The sequence below is a fragment of the Clytia hemisphaerica genome, unplaced genomic scaffold, assembly GCF_902728285.1.
Source record: "Clytia hemisphaerica strain Z4C2 unplaced genomic scaffold, Clytia hemisphaerica genome assembly, whole genome shotgun sequence".
In the NCBI taxonomy this organism is placed as follows: domain Eukaryota; kingdom Metazoa; phylum Cnidaria; class Hydrozoa; order Leptothecata; family Clytiidae; genus Clytia; species Clytia hemisphaerica.
The window spans coordinates 576436-596839 of record NW_027104602.1 but is presented as its reverse complement, the minus strand read 5'-3'; the positions used below and the strand labels follow the sequence as shown (position 1 = coordinate 596839).

Here is a 20404-nt window from a genome sequence, read left to right as displayed (position 1 = left end):
AAATCGAACTCGGCCATGTTTTGGGCATTGCTATTACGCATCTATGTGCAAAAAATCAGAAAAAACTAATGATGAAATCTCGAGAAAACGCCAAAAAAACGGTTTTTCCGGCATATTTCCGGCATTTTCGGCCGGAAAAAATGTTTTTCAAAAATCGGGCTCTGTCACATTTTAGGTATTGTCATTTTGCATCAGTGTGCAAAATTTCATAAAAAAATATTAAGTACAGCTCGAGAAATTCAAGAAATACCGTTTTTCCGGTGAAAATAGGTTGTTCCGGCGAATTTTAAATAGTTCCGGCTTCAAAAATCAATTTTATTGAAAATTAAAACATGCTTGATGGTGGGCATTGCTATTAATAATGTTTTTGAATAAAAAAACAACCAATTATAAGGAAAAAGTCCAATGAAAATCTGCAAAAACGGCGATTTCCGGCATTTTAAGCCGGAAAATTTTTTTTCTCAAAAATCGGACTCAGCCATGTTTTGGGCATTGTTAGTACGCATCTTTGAGCAAAAAATCAGAAAAAACTAATGATAAAATCTCGAGAAAATGCCAAAAAACCAGTTTCTCCGGCATATTTCCGGTATTTTCGGAATTTTTTTTTTCCAAAATCGGGCTCCGTCACATTTTGGGCATTGCCATTTTGCATCATTATGCCAAAAATCAGAAAAGACTAATGAGCCAATCCTGAGAAAAGCTGGTAACAGACGGACGAACGGACGAACGAACGAACATCGTTTATTTATAGGACCTCTACCCCACCGGGGTAGGTCCAATAAGGAATTCAACTTTACCTTATGTCTTTGCGATCTTCTGCTGATATTGCGAAATGTAAGTGTTCTGACTTTCGATTAAATTTTGGCGTATTTATAGACTGATGATCTAAAAATTTAATTTCCCAGGGGCATTTGAAATCATTTGAATAACATTGCATTAAATAATCCATTGGGAATTGTGGCCTTTGATAAATATCATAATTGGTTGCAAAGGAATTTTTTTGATAGTCTTTTTTTTGTTTAGAGCAATTTTCGTACACTGAATTGTTTTCCCTTATTCCCATATCAAAGATAACATTTTTTGAGACAGAAAAGACAAAGAAAAAGCACTTTAAAAACGCTATTAAGAAATACTAAATTTTCCGTAGGGTAGTGCTGCAAACGAAACAAAAGGTCTGACCGTCTTAAGGCATTGAGTTTGGAGCCCCAAGGAGCTAGAAATGAATATTCAACCTTTCTCAACCAATAAGATTTGCCCCATTTGCCCCGCATATAGAAATTTAGTGTGAAAACTATACGGGCCACGTGTTTAGACTGGGAAATAAGTGGCTTCATTTCCCATCCAGGAGTTTCGTATCTAGCACATAAAGGGCTTTGAAATCAATGTCTCAAGTTTTATCTCTAGCATAGGACTGAGGGGAAACGATTTTGTGAATGTGACTGCGCAACAAAGGGATACTACTAACGGTTAATGGGATGGTGGTGCCCCCCCAAGCAGTTTTCGTGTTGACGTGATAGGGACATAAATTTATAAGACCCAAAGGGCTAGATGCTGTGCTTTAAGCCATCGCAGGCAAAAACAATCAAATATCGGAAAAAATATTGTTGCTATTGTTTTCGAAAACCCGCGAAGCTTCTGATTGGTCAAGCGCTGAAATTCTATTGTAATGTTACGTGATTTAGGTAGGATTTCCTACCTAACTTTGCACACTTTTCAGCAAAAGTACGCCATCCTAACCATCCGGACTTTATAAGTCTATGGATAGGGACTTTTTTTGCAGCGTGATTACGTGATTTGGAAATAGTTTCTTCGTGATTACGTGACGAGAGGCCAAAACGCGATCGTGATTTGAAAGATTTTTGATTTGGACTTTTTCAAAGGGATGCTTGATTGTCCATTTTTTTGCTGATTTGCGTGATCGTGATTGAAGACAAAAAATTGCGTGATATTGTAATCAGAGTTACCGCTGGGGGGCCTCGTGTATCGTACAAAACAAACAAATGATTTTTGTACTATTTAATTTATTTAAAAAGTAAAATTTGTTATTCAGATATCTTCATATTTTCTGAATCAAGGTTAAGAAATTTCACTAAATGACAAGGTATATTTTCCATTGGTAATTTCTCCTCGCCAACGTTACTTCTTACAGATACACTACAACTTTGATGGTGTCTGAAATATGAAGTATCTTGAACTACCCCATTTTTCAATAAATTAGTCAAATACCTTCGAATCTTCCTCGTTCTTAATATAAAGGCTAATGAATTCAATCCGGAATTCAAAAGCATTACGTAATGAGCCCAAGGTGAATATCGTCTATAGCTTAAATTACGTGACCCGCTGTCGTCTGCTTTAAATATATTATCCCGCATTCGCAAAAGGCTGGCTGGGAGCCCTGAGAACATGATATATCTTATTATCATTTTATTTTTAGAAGTAAAATATGATATCGTTCGATACCTTTTCGGTGAAAATTCGGTTAAAAGTGACAAATATTTTTTCTGGTGACCTTTTTTTTGATGACGAATAGTTTTCACTTACTAAATGGTACTTGATCACTTTGAACATTTGTTTAAACCTTGCCTTGTATGTAAAACATACAATGATATCATTTTATATTTAGGAGGTAAAACGTGATATCTTTCCGATTGTATTTTATTTTTGTAGGAATAATATTTTTAAAACATGCTGAACTATTTTACACAAAAGAACTAAGTTTCATTTCTTTGGTTCCATTCTTTCCAGACACCACGTTTATTCTATGACGGTGATACTACTCTCGAGATGATAAATTTGTGGTTATCTTCTGTTCTACGTAAATAAAATTTTGAACAAACTACCTTTGCCGAAACTAAATTTTCCCGTTTGGAAAGTATCTAAAAATTCTCATTTAGTGGGGGGATAGACTTTGGTCTTATCCATATTCGTAGGGAAAGGATTTTAAACACACCGGTTTTTGCCGGTAGTAGCAAAAATGCTTAAATTGCCACTCGTGGCAAAAACCTGGATGTTTCCATATAAAACATTAATTTTAAATTACATCTGCACAGCCAGTCTGGTTCCTTTCTCAAATTATTCAGAACTTTGAATTTTCAGCGATAGTTTCACGATTTTCAATCCGAATAGCAATTTTATCGGTATTTCAATCGGAAAATCGAGATATTGCATCATAAAAGTCTCTTAAACTGAGGACTTTTACTTCAATAAATTCTGTTCATCCTTTTTTCTCCTGAAATTGTAAGGAATTTGGCTTCTTCAACACTGAAGATTTGTATGCACGAAATTTCTGACTGCTTAACTTCCGTCACTTAAAATAAATTAAGCTTATCTCTCGGTAGTACGGTAATAACACATGCAGTCGGGACCACTATATGGAAAAGGCAACTATTGCCTTAACGGGAAATATTTCCCGAACGGGAAGGTGGAAAACTTCCCGAAATGGCTAGACTTTCCAAATCGGGAAGTTCAACAGTTTCCCGATCGGGAAAGTGGCCTCTGAGCACTCCGGAAATGCCTGTGGAAAGTTTAAAACTTGTCCCTCTTGTAAAGGAGGGAAAATAAATAATATTCACCAGGTAGTTAAGAAATCCACCCTGTAATCGCTTCTTAATTCTACTTTCCCCATTCCCAATTAAAAACTTCCCTATTTGGAAACTTTTTCTCGATCGGGAAAAAAAATCTGTTTTTTTACAAAAATTCTATTTCCCGTTCGGGAACGATGAAAAGTTCTTGACCAAAACGGGAAACAGAAAAGTGATGAAATTTTCAATTTGGAAACAGTTCTTTTTGGGTTGTTTTCACCTTCCTGTTCGGGAAGTATTTCCCGTTAAGGCAATAGTTGCCTTTTTCATGTAGTGGTACCGACTGACATGGTTTACACCACGTTTCTTATGAAGCGTGATCAGGCGCTTTTAGAATCTGCAAAGCCTTAAAATATTTTTCACTTGTTCTTAGGATTTTGGCAATCTAAAATATGAAATTTGTCGTTCTTTTTGTCTATATTTAGAAATGCAGGAATTGTAAAAGATAGAGCCTCTCGTACGTAAAGATAAGAGTCACTCAAAACCTGCTTGAAAATGACGCGACATATTCAGTTGAAACGGAAACCGAGAAGTGTGGAAAGACCAGCAACCGGAAAAATAGGAAGAGAGGAAGACCAAAAAAAAAGAATGTGCAAAAATGGTATTTTGAGGTCTTTGGCTCAACACATAAAAAATTGAAGAAGACTGAAGCACACACAAAGAAAAGGAAAGAACTGTGCTTAAAACCTGTGAGTGATGTGTGATGAGTGATGAAGAGGGAGAAACGAAAATAATTTTTTTATTAGAAGTTTTTTTACTTATCGCCTTTCTCTTGTTTATTAATATGAATTTTATATACATCTTCAAAGATGTTCCATTGGGGAAAAATGTGTGAATCTTGAGAAGAGAGGGTTTTTTTTACCAATGGGGAATGTTTTTTTCTATTTCACAGACATGATGAGTCTATAAAAAAAAAGCAAATGGCTATTCACAAAAGGGACTTGAATGACCGTTAAATTTCGAATTTCCTGATCACAAATGAGTGGTTTTCATTGAGAGAGATCTAGTAGTTGATTTTATTGTTTTCGATTTATCATGGATTCATAATACAAATTTAATTAAGAGGTAGCTTTTAACCAATCAGGAGAAAGGTGTTAGCAGTTTTAACCAATCAGAAGGTGTTTTATTGTTTCGGAGAACAATGAAAGGCCTGGTGTTATATGTTAAATGAACTCATTGGTCTCGGTAGAGAGAGAGATCAAATGAAGATGAAAATTGAAGAAGAAAGGGATCCTAATCATTAATTAATTAATGAGTCTTTTATACTTTTTTTAATGCAATGGTTTAAATAGTTTTTTAACATGACTTTTAAGATGCATTGTATTGTCTTATGCTTTTTTCTTTTGTATTATGTGATTTCGAACATACTACTATTTTTGTGTGAGGTGTTAGTTGGTGTTAGTTAGTAATTTATTAGCGGTCGTTTTATCTCATAAAGCGTCTGGAAAGAGCATTTGGTTGATTTTGCTTTGTTGAAGAGCTTCTGGAAGGGAATAAGTAAGTGAGGTGTTATAAAGTTATAAATCAGGTGATTTTGACCTGAGACGTGTGAAAATAGGCAAACAGGTACACTTGAGAGAAAAACAAAAGAGGAGTTAATTTGCGTGAGTAGTCACAGGATAAAAAGGATTGAAACAAACACAAAAAAAAGAATTGATTTAAAATTCTAATTTGAAACTTTTTTTTTTCCTTTTCAAAATAAAGGGGATTTAAATTTGAGGATTAGTGGTTTAGGTTTATTTCCAATCGGTTTGTGGTTAAGTTATCATTAGATGAGAAATTAAACCTTCAAATCCTTCTTAATGTCTACAAGGGCTGTTTATCCCTCTTAAATCTTGACAAGGAAATTTCAAATTCATTTCTGGTTTCAAAGTGTTAATTCTTCTTCAATTTTTATCAAAGCGTATAAAGAAAACAGATTTAGAAATCTGAAGGATTTGATTCGGAGAGTCCAATATATTAGAAGAGCTGTTGGATTTTGTTGAGCGAGAACCAAATTGTGACAAGATATTGGCTGTGAGAAGATATGATGCAGAAGGCTTTTCTACTTCTTATTGGTTGGATAATACCCATGGTGCTTTGCAATGCAGGTAATTTTCTTCTTACTTTATATCAAGTGGAAAGCTCTTCTTTTTGGATTTGGGTTTTATGAGAACAGTTTCATACGGTGTGGTATGTTTCGTTCGAACGAAATAATAGACTTTTAAATCCCTTAACCCTTCGAGCATCTTCCTATTTTTTTTCTAGGGGAAGTATCTTGGGGGGGGGGGGCGCTCCCCCTTAAAATCTCAAGATTGACAAGTACTATGGCCCTGAAATTTTGAGCCAGTGGTAGATATGGATAATTAAAGGTGATTTGAAAAATCTTGGCTCTACCACCTGTCTAGTTAGTATTTTACAGACCAGAATGTAAATTTGACCAAAATCATGTATTGACTGATTGACTCGTTCGATTGGACTGAAATTTGTTTTTAGTAAAAATTTGAAGATTTGATATTTCACAAAAAAGTGCTAGCAAGGGGTATTTCGGGTCCCATATTTTCCGAAGGACTTTTCCGTTTGCCTTGGAATTTCACAACCTTCTTAAGCTAAGGTTGAGCTACCACTGAGCGTAAAAATGAACGTTGTAGCATAAGTAGAAAAAAAAGCCCAATTTTTGCAATCGCAAATTTAACCGCTAAAAATCGCATATTTTTCAGCCAAAAATACATTCAAATATAGCGCTTTTCATTCTCCAAAACAAGCAAAAAAAATTTTCGAAATTATATCCGATTATCAAAAGTTACAGGCATTGTTGTTTCCACTACCAATTATATCTGGATAGACTTTTAGCATCTTTTTTTGACCGGAGCATCGTTTCTTGAAAAATGTTTCCAGGGCTTTTATTGAGGGTAATTCCAGAGCGCATGTTGTGAAATGAACAAACTTCAGAACAGAGGTTGTTATGCCAAAGAATGCTCAATTTTGGAAACTGCTCACTTTTGAGATATTTCTTCTTAGAATATCATCGAAAAAATATCGAATAAAAAAAATCTTGAATAAAAAAAGATGACAGAGGCTTCAGGCAAAGATTTTCGGGTTCGGTTTTGGTGGAGAGTGTCATACTGTATCGATTTTCAACACGAAACCTGTTAATATTCCAGGCAAAAAGCGAGCAAAAATATAATTTGACACTTAGACAGATTCACTGATTTTGAGTTGTGTCAATTCTTGATGAAATTGCATTGCAGGGAGGTTCTTGCTTTTTATAGGAAATTACAAGGACAAATTTAAAAGATTGGCTTGACTGTAAAGTCTTCCCTGGTCAAAATTCTTGACAAGATCTTGGAAGAACTTTCAAAATCTTAATAAGATCTTGGGAAGATTCTTGAAAGATTTGACAAGATCTTGGTAAGAACTTGCCAGAACTGACATATCACAAGATCTTGCAGGATCTTATCAGATCTTACAAGATCTTGGCAGAAATTTTGACCAGGGTTGACCAATTTTCCAGAAAAAAAAATTTATTGACAAAAAATTAATTTGAGGCAGGTGATCGGGGACGACCTTTTGTCATCAAATGGTGTGTTTAATAGGCTATTGAGCCTAAAAATGGTGACTTTATTGGGTCATCGAGACCAAAACAAAAGCGAAAACAATGAGAATCGATTATTTATGGTTCAAAGAGCTCCTGATTGTGAAAGAAGCAAAAACAGCAAAAAAATGAAAATTCTTTTTGTCAAGGCGACTAAAAAAGGCGAATTTTCTATCGCAATAGAAAGTTTTTGTATGAAGGAAAATGTCACGCAGAAAGAAAACACGTCACTGGTAGCCCGGCCTCTTGTTCAAAAAATTCTCCCCTTTTTTCGAACATTTATATATTCCTTATTTCGAGTGTTAAATAGTTTGCAATGAAATTGTCTCCTCTCCAAAGGCGATTTGGTATTAATTATTTATCGATCGCTCAATTAATGACTTTATTAATAAAGCAATCTCTTTAGAATTTTTACTTTTTTAACTCTATTTCTGTGTGACTCCAGAGTGCTTTAATTTTTTGAAATAAAGCGAGAACTGTCAACGTATTTTTCTTGTAAATTGAACAGGCAAAGAGCGACGAAACTCCTACGGAATCTCAAAATTGACTTTCTTTTAGAACAAAACAACTCACTTATCCTCCTAAAACCCTAAAGTGTAAAAAGAGTTTAAAGAGCCGACAAGAAGCATCCTTTAGGGATGAAAGAAAGATGAAAAGTAAAATTTACTCAGGATAAATAAATTAAACTGATCTCAACATGAGCCTTTCATCCCTTGAAAAAGCTTTATGCTTTAAAATGAAAAATAATGACGTCAGCTTTATTGTAAAAGTAAAAAAGCTTCTAGAAGATGTAAACAAGTTACAGGAATTCTGGAATAATTTTGAAAATTTTATGGAAATGAATTTTTCCCTGGAGCTAGAAAAATAATGACGTCAGTTTTATTGTAAAAGTAAAAATCTTCCAAAAGACGTAAATATGTTACAGAAATTCTGGAATAATTCTTGAAATTTTATGGAACAAATTTTTCCCTGGAGCTAAAAATCTAGCTAAAGCAAAACTATTTACTGCAATCAAAGAAAAGCTTTGTTTTTTAAAAGGAAAGCAAATGAAATGAAATGAAAAAAAAGAAAAATGAAGATGATTTTTAAAAACATAGAGAAGCCAAAGAAATAAAAAGCAATCGAAAAACGTGTCTCGAAACGTTGTGGTATTGAAAAAAATCCACAAAAAACTTATTAACCGAATTGAAATTTTAGTAATATTACTAACAAATAAGTCATTTTTGCAACCTGTGGATATATCATGACTCAACAAACAATATATGTAAAAATAGAAAAATCAATATTTAAAAATTTGCGATGAGTTATCTCCTGGAAAACAAGCAACATGCTGAATGGACCTACCTGATGATGAAAGTTAGTTAGCAATGCGAAAAGAAAAATGAAAAAAATCAGTCAGAAAATATAGCATTTAGCGAAAATACACAACACAATAAATTCATCATTGATTGTTGATGGGGGGAGAGAGAAGGGTTGCAGGGAAAAAATAAATAGGAAGTTCTGGTCGCAAAAATCAGTTTTATTGACAATTGAATCATGCTTGATGGTGAGCATTGTTATCAATAATGTTTTTGTGTGAAAAACATAGAAATACAAGGAAAAAATCCAATGAAAATCTGCAAAAACGACGATTTCCGGCAACCGGAAAATTTTTTTCTCAAAAATCAACTCGGCCATCTTTGGAGCATTGCGAATACGCATCTTTCTGCAAAAAATCAGAAAAAACTAAGAATGAAAATTCGAGAAAAAGTCAAAAAACCGGTTTTTCCGGCATATTTCCGGCATTTTCGGCCGGAAAAAAATGTTTTTCGAAAATTGGGCTCCGTCACAATTTAGGTATTGACATTTTGCATCAATGTGCAAAATTTCATGCAAAAACATAAAGTACAGCTCAAGAAATTCAAGAATACCGTTTTTTCCGGCGAAAATCGGCTGTTCCGGCGATTTTTAGAAAGTTCCGGCTTCAAAAATCAATTTTATTGAAAATTAGAACATGCTTGATGGTGGGCATTGCTATTAATAATGTTTTTGAATGAAAAAACAACCAATTATATGGAAAAGTCCAATGAAAATCCAGAAAAACGGCGATTTCCGGCATATTTTCGGCATTTTCGGCCGGAAAAAATTTTTTCTCAAAAATCGGACTAGGCCATGTTTTGGGCATTGTTAATACGCATCTTTGAGCAAAAAATCTGAAAAAACTAATGATGAAATCTCGAGAAAATGCCGAAAAACCCGTTTTTCCGGCATATTTCCGCCATTTTCGGCCGGAAAAATTTTTTTTTTGAAAATCGGGCTCCGTCACATTTTGGGCATTGCCATTTTGCATCATTGTGCAAAAAATTAGAAAAAACTAATGAGCCGATCTCGAGAAAAGCTGGCAACAGACGAACGACGACGAACGAACGGACGAACGAACGGACAAGGGTTAATTTAAAGGACTACCTTAGGTAGGTCCAAAAATCATACAAAATAATTAAACACATATTTTGAGGCTGGAACAACAATTAATACACAATCAAAAAAACTCCAACAGCCATTGATAGCGGCTGCGCTGGGATCTTTTAGAGCCTTCAGAGACTTCAACCTCCCCACTTTTGAGCAAATGAGATATTTTTCTCAAATTCCTAGCAAATTTGAGCAGATGAGATTTTTTTCTCAAATTCCAATCTTGATCCTTCAGCCTCCCCACTAATATATATAATAAGGTTGTTCCACCTTCAAGTTTTATCATTAGACATTTTCCATTGACTTTCGAAAAGGCATAAAAACCAGTCTATTTTCGGTAGGGCTAAATCGTAGGGTATTTTTCTTATTGGGGACAGAATTTTAAGGTGAAACTTCCCAGTATGGGGCGGTGGTCCTACCGGGTCTGTGGCACAGGGGTTATTAAAGAATAACTTACAAAATCTAATCAATCTAATCTTGTATTTTCTCTAGTTCGAGACGACAAAAGTGACATTCCATCTGGATTGGAAAGCCAACAAGGACATTTATGGACATTCTCAGAGAGATCTATTGAAACAAGTTCCCAGTACAAACATACGGCATTCGATCGTATGCATAGAGTACCTGCTTCTTTACATAATGTGAAATATATCGAACCTTCAAAATTAGGAAGAGCCGTACGGTTGGATGGAGAACACCAATGGATTGCAATCGATGGTACGAGCCTTTATTTATATCTATTTACACTCACTTAAACTCGCTTAAAGGTTTTATTTTTACATAAGTGTTCCCGTTTGATATCCGACACATGTTTCATATCAAGACAGTGTTTCCATATTGTTATATTATGCTGATATAAGCAAAAAATGTGTAAGTTCTTCTAAATAATAGCTTCCCAACATTGAGCTTCAGTTGACTCTCGTTAATTCGAACCCGTACGGGGAGTCATCTGTTCGAATTATGGAAAGTATTTTAAGAGGGTTTCAGCTGAGGGGACTATTATCTTAGTTCGATTTACAGAAAGATTCGAATAATGGAAGTCTGAATAAGTGAGAGTTGAAAAGGATTGAAAAAGGTTATTAATTTATTTCTTCAGCTGTTATTGATGATTGTTTCGCGTTCGATAGCCAAACATGTATCGGAAAAGATGTAACAATCTCATTCTGGATACGCATGCGCAATGGAAAGCGTATCTTAGGAACGGGCGGTTACACCATGAACGAAGCAGGCCCTGGAATCCGCCTTGAATGGGACGAGGAAACAGAAATAATGAATGTAGAATTTTCTGATGGTGAACATATGTGGAAAGTTAATATTATTCTTAAAAAAGATAAATGGACGAATGTGTTTGCAGTTTGGTCGAAACAGAATGGTTTGAGGGTGACTTTAGATGGACATATTATGGATGGGGACTTACATAAAATAGATGAAAAAGGAACTCCGCATAAAATCAATGAAACAACGTAAGTAGAGATTTTTTACCTACATAAAACGTAATGTTTTATACGGAAAAAAGTAAAGTAGACCGGGTGTTTACCACTGTAGTTTATTGTTTGAATTCAAAATTAGTAGCAAACATTCTTATTGGTTTCTTTACGTACGCGGAAGCTTATATCAAAAATGGTTAACCAGTACTTTTGTAGCAATATTCTGAAATCTGAGACTCATTCTTAGGTTTGGGTGAACTGAATCAGTTTTGGGATCTTATAAATTCGCTCTTATGAAAAAAAGCATTCCTTAAAACAATATCCGTTATCTATAAGGTTCATAAAATTTTACAGGTGGACGTGGGAGGTCGGACTCACTTAAAAATAAATCTAACTTAAAAATCATACCATTTTTTTTTATTGTAGAAAATACTCAAATATCCTCACAATTGGTTTACCAGCAAACATGACCAAGATTGAAGAATATGGACAGTTAGATTTGGCTCATTTACAATTGTACACATACGAACCACCAACCCTCCGAATCAGAAAGCTTCCTTCACACATGTTGAGAAAAGTGGATGATAATAATTGCTGTTCAAAGAAAAAAGGTAAGAACCCGTGTGGAGGACTACATACAATATACTTAGAATCGTTGGCAACTAATAGAAATATAAGGTTGAATAAGCGAATCGCCTTTATCGGGGAAAAAAATGTCGGGGGACAGTGACGAAAATTTTGAGGGGATGACGAAATTTTTCCCCGACATTTCATCACCTGACCAAAACTTGTACCCAATTTTTTTATCCCCAACCAAAACATTTACCCGAAATTTTATACCGCAACCAAAATTCAAATCTAATTTTTTTACATCTTTATTTACCGAAATTAGTGCTTTAAACGTCGAATTACAAGATCCATTTTCGAGCTAGTGAAGGAAACCATTTCTTTTGGACAATTTAGTCGGTGAAAGGGACGAATTTGAAATTTTGGTTGGGGAAAAGTGACGAAATTGAAATTTTGGTCGGGGAAAAGTGACGAAAATGCCTCAAGATGACGAAATCTTTCCCCGACGAAAAAAAACCCCGACTAAATAAAACTCCGACATTTTTTTCCCCGAGGGTATAACCAAGCAGAATGCCGCTAGTGATCATTCAGTTAAAGATGGTTGTAAAAGACCCCTAGTTAGAAAATGAAAATCTTCAAGCTATATGAATCTGAAGGAAACGCAATTAGGAAAGAACAACGAAGATATTTACCTTATTGGCCAAAACTTAGTCGGCCCTAAGTGCCTAAATTTTGGCTTGGTGACTAAATTAGGGCCGACTAAAAATTTGGGCCGACTAAAATTTGGGCCTACTAAAAATTTAAAAATGGCCAAAACTTAATTATTAGTCGGCCCTTAGTGACTAAATTTTGAAGAGGTGACAAAAATTAGGGCCGACTAATAATCAAGGCCGACTAAAATTAAGGCCGACTAAGTTTTGGCCGAAAAGGTATTCACCCTTTGCTTTTTCATTATAGTGTACAACGGATGCTTAGAAAAACCGTGCGGTAATAAGAAATGCCTGGAGATTGAGACAGAATTCACAGATTGTATTTGCCCAAAGGTCCAAGTTAAGAAATGTACAGTCAAAAACGGTAAGCGAAATGTGGTCGAAACAAAGACCAGAAATAGATTATACATGGCAATTCAGAGCTTTGCAAATTTCACCCAATTTTGCAGTCGAAAATGCCTTTTTTACTATTTCCTGAGATCCGAAGTCCGATGCCTGTCTATTTGACGCTAAGAAACTTAACGAGAAGGATCAAGGGTAAGTGGAGCAATCCAGGGAGAAAGAGTGGTATCCTCCCAACTTCCCTACGAATAGATAACTTTCAAAAGAGGAGCCTCCGAACTATGATAATTCTTAATACTTACACATCTACAATCATTGACAAAACCTATGGCACAAAGCCCAAAAATGAGTTCCCTAACCCTCCCCCCCAAACAATACCGAGTTTATGTATTTGCACTTTTGAGGACGGTAGAGTGACTGAAGCGATTTGGAAAAACCCGCAATTCCGCCCCGCAAAATCGAGGACGGTAAAAGTGCTGATTTACCGTCGTCCTCAGCTGGTCAGGATCTACTCAAATTAGAGCCTTACCGTCTCCGTCGCTAAAAAACACACATACATAAACTCGCTAATGTTGTCGGAGGGGGCTAAAGACCGGCCAAGCAATATTTCTTTCCCAGCAACATTGTTCGGAGGGGAGGAGGAGGTTATTGCCCTGTATCTAAATTTGACCGGTGAAAATGTGCCATAATATACTGGCAACGATTTTACATCTTCTTTCTAGCATTCACCAGCAACCCTTCAACGGCAACCTTCATCACCACACCTGAACCATGTGCACAATACAGAGGTGCTTACAAATTACAAGGATGTAGAAACGAATACAAGAAAAAAGGTATTCATCAACATGAAAGTTCATCTTCTTTATATTTTAGCTAGGCAAAAAAATCCGGACCAGTAAGCGGATTCTCAGTGAATTCAATGTATCCATTATCATGATTATATAATATAGTTTTGTCGTTCGGCCATGATGGCTGAAATTATGTATTACTAACAAAACCTGAAAAAAAGCTCTATTCGTTAAATTTATGACGTAATCTTTTCTACAAAAACACCCGTTGTTTTTTGACAGAAGTGGCAAATTTTAAACTTCTTTTTTCTAATTTAAATTTTGCCGCTAGTGGCAAAAACCGGGGTACTTTTTCATGAATATCACGAATAACGTTAAGTTCTTTCTCTGTAGATACACCAACCTGCTACGACAAGGTGTGTTATTATGGCAAATGTGTGGCAACATACATTGAACATTGTGAATGTCCAGTATGTGATCAAAAAGGGAAGAAGTTAGGTGGAATGGTGTGTGGTTCAAATCATCAAACGTATGAAAGTTATTGTGTAATGACGAAAGACTCATGTGAAAAGAAGAAAGTTATTAAAATGCTACATAATGGCGCGTGTAGTAAGTAAAGCGTTTTTGTGTTTATTTAATGCTCGGCAAGGCTGACAAGAAAAAAAATTTTATCTGTTTTTTTAGTGTTGCCGCGAGTGTTGCAACTAGGTTTTGTGAATATGGACGGATATCTTGAGATTAATGGGTCATTTATAACAAAAAATCTGTAACTGGCAAAATAGAAATAATGCTGCAGTTTTTTTGCTACGTTCTTCTGGCCATCTTTGACCTTTTTAAGACCCAGTGTCAGCTGTCTTTATCACAACATTCCAACCGAAAATGGCACCGTTATAGTTATAAGAAACATGGAAGGAAACAGGGGTTGAGAAAAGATGCTGGATATGTGCGGAGGTTCGGTCCACATTATACCCGACATTCTCCTACCCTAGTACCCCCAGACGTAAGGAAAAATTCAGCGATATATAATGACACCTTTTCTGATCTTCTTTCAGTAATCAATGCTTTGGACAAAGCACTGCATTATTGGTCATTCAAAACAGTAGAAGACAAAGGTGCCAGCAACAAGAAATCAAAAATATCGGAAGATGAAATCAACAAACAAGAAGCAAAATTACAGAATGGCGTAGAAGAACAACAACACGATCAACTTGGAACCGTTTTGAAATTCAGTAAGTCACCAATAAAAAGCAATCCAATGCCATATGGTGTCAAAAAACTTAACTAACTCCGAGTTTCTTCCGAACAGATTCAAATACTCCGTGCGTGACACGTATTCACTCTAGAGGCCTTAGTTCCGTAAGAGATCACATTCGCCGCATTCCTTGTAGAGTGTGAGCAGAATAAATGATCTGTTATGAGGTTATGGGACAAATGAAAACAGTTGACTTGACTTCAAAAACACTATTATTATAGTGAAGTTATCATATAAAAATACAACCTTATCAATCTTTAGATCCAATCCTCATCCTAGCATAATGATTATTGATAGGCTATACATTCAAATCTTCCTAATTCGAAACTCTAAATAAAACATTGTTCTCCACAGCTGGAAGCTCGTATAGAATAATCTCTATAATTCAATTATTTCTACTATCGAACCTTTCAAGATCGAATTAAGGAGAGAGCTAACTGTAGAAAATGTTAATAGAATTGACAACATCTATCGTCTACCTCACCTTATAATAGGCGGGAAGCAACACATGATTGTCAATAAAATCGCCAACCCCTGCATCACCAATGTCACCTGCAAGAATGGAATCACTGCCAGCTTTTGGATGAAATATATTGAGGGTGACCTTATATTCGCTACAGGTGGATTTCACGGTAAGTTTGTTAAGGAAGGTGTTTTGTTTCTGCTGACTAAGCAGAAAATAACAAAAGAATATGTATCACATCGTTCTAAAATAAAGAGTTGACACAATATCTGTTTCAAACTCAGAGTTTCATGGTGCTCAGGCACCAATCATCAGTGAAAAACTATCACATCGTTCAAAATTTGTTCTCTACAAATTCCCAATATCATCGAATTAACGAATTTATGATACATACATATATAATACACTGATAAATCTATGGAGTATAATAGGAATTAATTTAATGATCTTTATCACATAGGTACAAATGGAAATGGACCAGGTTTCCAGTTTAAGCGAAACAAAGAAACCAAATTGTTTGAACTTCGACTTCTCAACAATCAACATCAGTGGACATTACCTTTATACAATCTCCCTAGCAACTGGTTCCACTTTGCGTTCACATGGCAACAAGAAAACGGCGTAAAAATCTTTATCAACGGTAAAGAAAAAAGGAGCCAAGCTTATTATGATGATGCCATTTTGGAGCAAAATACAATCGAAAAACGACAATCGATTCAACCGAAACTTACAATGTTCCACAAGGATTTATATAACGAATTAAGTTTCGCAAAGGAGAACAACTTAATGAGGGGTGAATCTTCAATGGGAATTTTTGAACTTGCACATGTAGCTCTATGGAATAGTACACTCAAAGAAGATGAGATTCATAGTATATACAAAGGAGAAATCTTGAAAACTGAAAAACAACAAAGATGTTGTATGAAGAAACATAGACCTGACCCAAATGATAAAAACGCAGAAGGTTAGTAACCCAGTTGGCACACAACGTTGTCTCGACGATTATCTTACGTTCACAACGTCCATTTTATGTTAGATAAACGTTGAAACAACGTTGTGTGCCAGCTGGGAAAGTTTTCGTATTTCTGTCATTTATTGACTGTTAGTTACAGCTTTCGAATTTATGACGTTCTGAGATTGAAAAGTTTCTTATGTAGAAGTGAATATCATAGCACTATTCTTCAAGAAGCTCATTTTTTTCCTTCATTTTTTGAATTTCTTCTTTTTTGATAATATTCCTCTCAGGATTATCTTTTCAACTAGCACAAAACCGTTATCTAATTCGAATTCTATCAAAAGTGATAGCCTTTTTGTCTCCGCTGCAGAGTATATTAAGCAGCCTTTCTAATTCAGATTTATTTGTGTCGGCAAAAAATTCTGGGTTCTATAGTACAGTAAGCACTTTTACGTCGGCAATAGCCAAAATGCCATGGCTGATTAAGACAGATTTTAGATATCTCATACTTGTGTTCTGTCCAATTAATAGAATGTGGATACAATCCTGAGGATGACAATGAACGTTGTATTTGCCCTGAGATCGATAATGAATACGAAGAAAGATGTAAACCTTTGATACAACAATCAAACTGGTGTAAGTGAAATTACTGCTTCTTTTGTTAGAGAGCTGAAGGTGCAGCAGGTTCATGTTATAGGGTTGCATAAACGTTGAAATAACGTTGTGTGTCAGCTACTGAGCTTCCTTGGAGTAGGGGGCGGTATTCAACCTTTATTCATTCGGTGTTTATTTAAGCTTAAGGCAGAAAAAACGGACGGTATTTTAGTGTCAAACTTGCTATACCAAGATAAAAATTCTAGCAATTTCTATAGTGTCGGTGATTGAAAAAAATTAAATAGATGCGACAGTATTTCAGTGTTCACTACAACCCAATCTCCCCATTCTTTGATGTCGGTATTAAATGATTTCACTAATTAATGTGACATACTTTGCCTCTACAGTCATTCTGTAACTAATATATTAAACATTTTGGTGTACTGAGTAAGGGTGTACGTAAAGACTTATTTTTCTGTAAACTTCTCTTAAGAAATGAAATGTGATTGGGTCCCTGCTTCTTTTTAGATTGTCATGATACTAACCCACGTTGCCAAATACTGAAACAGACAATGGATGGATTCTGTCATAATTTCGATATTGAGGCAAGGAGTGATTGTGCTGCAACATGCTCCAAGTGTAGTAAGTGCTTTCAACTTGTAGATTATTACTGCCTTTATCTAAATTCCGTAGGTTTAAGCAAAAATCAATCTCGCTTCCCGTTTATTATTGGGCTTTTTGATGGTTATCGATAATGCAAGATGATATATAATCTCTGGTGTCCATGAGTAAAGTAAATAAAGCCTAGAATACACGGGGACGAGGTTGCCCTGAGGTAAGTGGGTATAATTGATAAAATCTCTTGGAATAGGCTTTTCGATCACCCTTTTCAATTCGAATTAGAGATACTGAAAACATGCGCTTGGAAAAATCATATCTGTCCACAGACACGTGTTTCGTCCTTCCAAGGACTCGTCAGTGCGGCTCGCGGATAAGCGAGCATAGTAGCTGCTTTTGTCACCAGAGTGCTCAAAATACTTTGGAAAATTATTTACATTTGCTTGACTATTATTGAACTTAATCTGGTTTAATCAGGCAACCAAAAGACTAACTCCATATAATTCTTTCCACAGCACCTAAAATATTGGCATTAATGAACCCACAAAAACATTTCAGTCAAGAGACGTTGATATTTGCATTGCTTGGTTGCATTGGTGGGCTGATTCTACTCTTTGGAACCATGTTCTACTTCTGGAAAGTCTATAGAACGTAAGTGTTTTACATTTGAAAAAGTTATTTATTACTACGTGGATTCATCATAGCTCAAACCTCTATAAATCGAATAAATTTCCTGGTCCCTCTAGTTAACACGATGCTTCATAAACCCAACTCCATAACTAGAAATTTCCATAATTCGAACAAATTTGTGTCCCTCGTGCGTGTTATAGAGACTCCCCTTTAATATAATCGGTAAGATACGGTTTGGCATTAAAGCTACTACATAATGAAGCATGATGACATGAAAGTATATCTTGAGTAGAATGATGAAAACATGTGAACTTCTGATAGCTTGAAGCTCTTTCTTTACTACCTCTACCTTGATGGCGAATTAACACTAGTTTCTAGCGGTGGGGATTATATACAGTTGACACTCTCTAATTCGATCTTCAAGGGGAATTGGATTTTCGTCGAATAAGGGACTGTCGTTTATGAGAGTTTCTTGTTGACGGGGACTTTAAATTTCATCGAATAAGGGAGCCTATCGAATAGTAGAACGTCGAATTTGAGAGCGTCAACTGTATATGTTTGTAGTGTTTGTTCGTTAGTGTACCTGTATTGTTCTTATTATTGAGAAAAAAATTCAAAACATAAATTCCTTAAGAAAGCAATAAAGAAATGGACTGTTCTTAACTTTATAGGCGTTATCACGGCCGTTTCGTGCCACCCATGAAAGATGGAGCCAGTACCGCAGATGGACAAGAATATGATGATGAGAAATGGACCACACGTTATGTGGACTCTTCAGAATATTTCATCAAAGATGTTCCACACAAGAAAAGGGCGTTACCCTTAATACCAGCTAAGAACTCACAAGTTAACCATAGGTATCAACCACCTGAATTCGATTGATGATGGTTTGTTTTTATGATGCGATGTTGTTTTGATAAATGGTGGTGAAAATGCCGAGAGGTTATTAAATATTTGAGTTGGTCAAGGTTCAAGAATTTGGACTTACAACAGCAGTAGCAAAATAGACGATAAAATTGGTTTTTATATAAAATTGGGGCACTGAATGCATCTGGATTGGATGATTTATCACACGCTTTTTTTAATGAGAATGGTGTAAATCCATTTCATCATGGATATTCTTATTTTTTTGGGAAAATCATCCTAAAATATTCTTACTGCCATCTTAGGTTAGGATCCTAATTCAGACTAGATTTAACATTTAGTACATACGTCTCAAGCATAATATGGCATTTTTGTGAAAGGAGTGAGCCTTACTTGGGGATAATTAACAATTTATAATTGAAAATGCTCTAAAAATGGCATTCTTAGCTTGAGTAGCAAAATTCCATAATGGTGATATTCTTAGCATTATTCTTAGTTGTTCTGGCCATTCTTATAAAGTGTATTCTTATAAAAAAAGCGAGTAGTTTTATAACAACGCTCATATCTCTCAAATAAATATTGGCACTGGATTAGCCTATTTCGATTCAGTAGTCTAGTTTTGAACGAAAGAATCCTTCCTCCATCATAAATTTAGGCCTGGAGTATAGGCTGGACTCTCCCCCCTAGGGATATGGTATTAAAAATGCTGGCCCACTAAGGAATCTGTGATTATTCCGGTCTGTGATTTAGACTGTCGTAAATATGAATTTTTCACTACCCGCAGTCTGCTAGAGGTCTGCGATTTAGACTGGTCTGCAATATAAATTTTTCTGAGTGAAAAAATGCTTAAAAAAGATCAATTTATTTTGGGTCACCATAGTTAGGTTAGAATTTATTGTAAATAGTACTTGAATATTAAAAAGAAAATACGTAATGAATGTGACTCATTAAGTCCCATATTGGAAATTTGGGAATAAGAACTTGCCTAAATTAAAAGAGCAAGGAAATTTGTACAAATTGTAAAGTAGCACATGTAGAGAGACGAAGCAAGATTTGATTTATATTCTTAAATTTAAAATTTAATTATGATTTTGTAAACGACTTGTGAATAGTATTTGGAAAACGTATGATAATTAAGGAAATACACAAATTGAAAGATGATTTAACAAAAGCAGTAATTTTTGGTTTGGATTTTTTGAAATAGAATTTTTAGTCCTGTTTGTTAGAAAGTCGAGATTTGAGAGTGAGTCAAAATGTTGCAAAAATAAAATACAAATGGGCTCTTCCAGAAAAATTTCGTACATGGGGGTCGGAAGATATATTGGATATTTTGTCCGGGGGTAGTGAAAAATCTACAAGATTTGCCTTGTTTGGGGGGCAAAACTACTCTGTTTCGGGGGGGGCAATTATGAATGTCCGGGGGTTAGATTGTCCGGGGGATCAAAAGTCACATTATCAGGGGGAGTAAACATAGTGTGCAGAGGGGTCTGATCCCCCCCATTTATATTTCATCCCCCCTATATAAAAATTTTTTCGAACCCTCACTAACTACAATGGTGGTTCACAAACCGTTTAATACAAAAAAAAATAA

General features: G+C 35.4%; 1 protein-coding gene across 1 annotated transcript; it reads left to right on the top strand.

Moving 5' to 3' along the window:
* Positions 1–5348: 5348 nt before the first annotated feature.
* On the top strand, positions 5349–19974 carry LOC136824144 (uncharacterized). The gene is made up of 14 exons (XM_067080309.1): positions 5349–5671; positions 10096–10320; positions 10700–11066; positions 11457–11641; positions 12555–12671; positions 13372–13482; positions 13831–14046; positions 14490–14666; positions 15184–15321; positions 15613–16116; positions 16639–16743; positions 17230–17343; positions 17835–17970; positions 18621–19974. Exons 1-14 carry the CDS (start codon positions 5608–5610, stop codon positions 18829–18831), a joined length of 2670 nt encoding a protein of 889 aa, XP_066936410.1. The 5' UTR covers positions 5349–5607; the 3' UTR covers positions 18832–19974.
* Positions 19975–20404: the final 430 nt, after the last annotated feature.

Bases quoted from the DNA above. Each gene is read 5' to 3' on its own strand.
- LOC136824144 (XM_067080309.1), top strand. From the start codon at position 5,608: ATGATGCAGAAGGCTTTTCTACTTCTTATTGGTTGGATAATACCCATG. The intron at 11,067-11,456 runs GTAAGTAGAGAT...TTTTTATTGTAG, and splicing joins CATAAAATCAATGAAACAAC to AAAATACTCAAATATCCTCA. The intron at 11,642-12,554 runs GTAAGAACCCGT...TTTTCATTATAG, and splicing joins TTGCTGTTCAAAGAAAAAAG to TGTACAACGGATGCTTAGAA.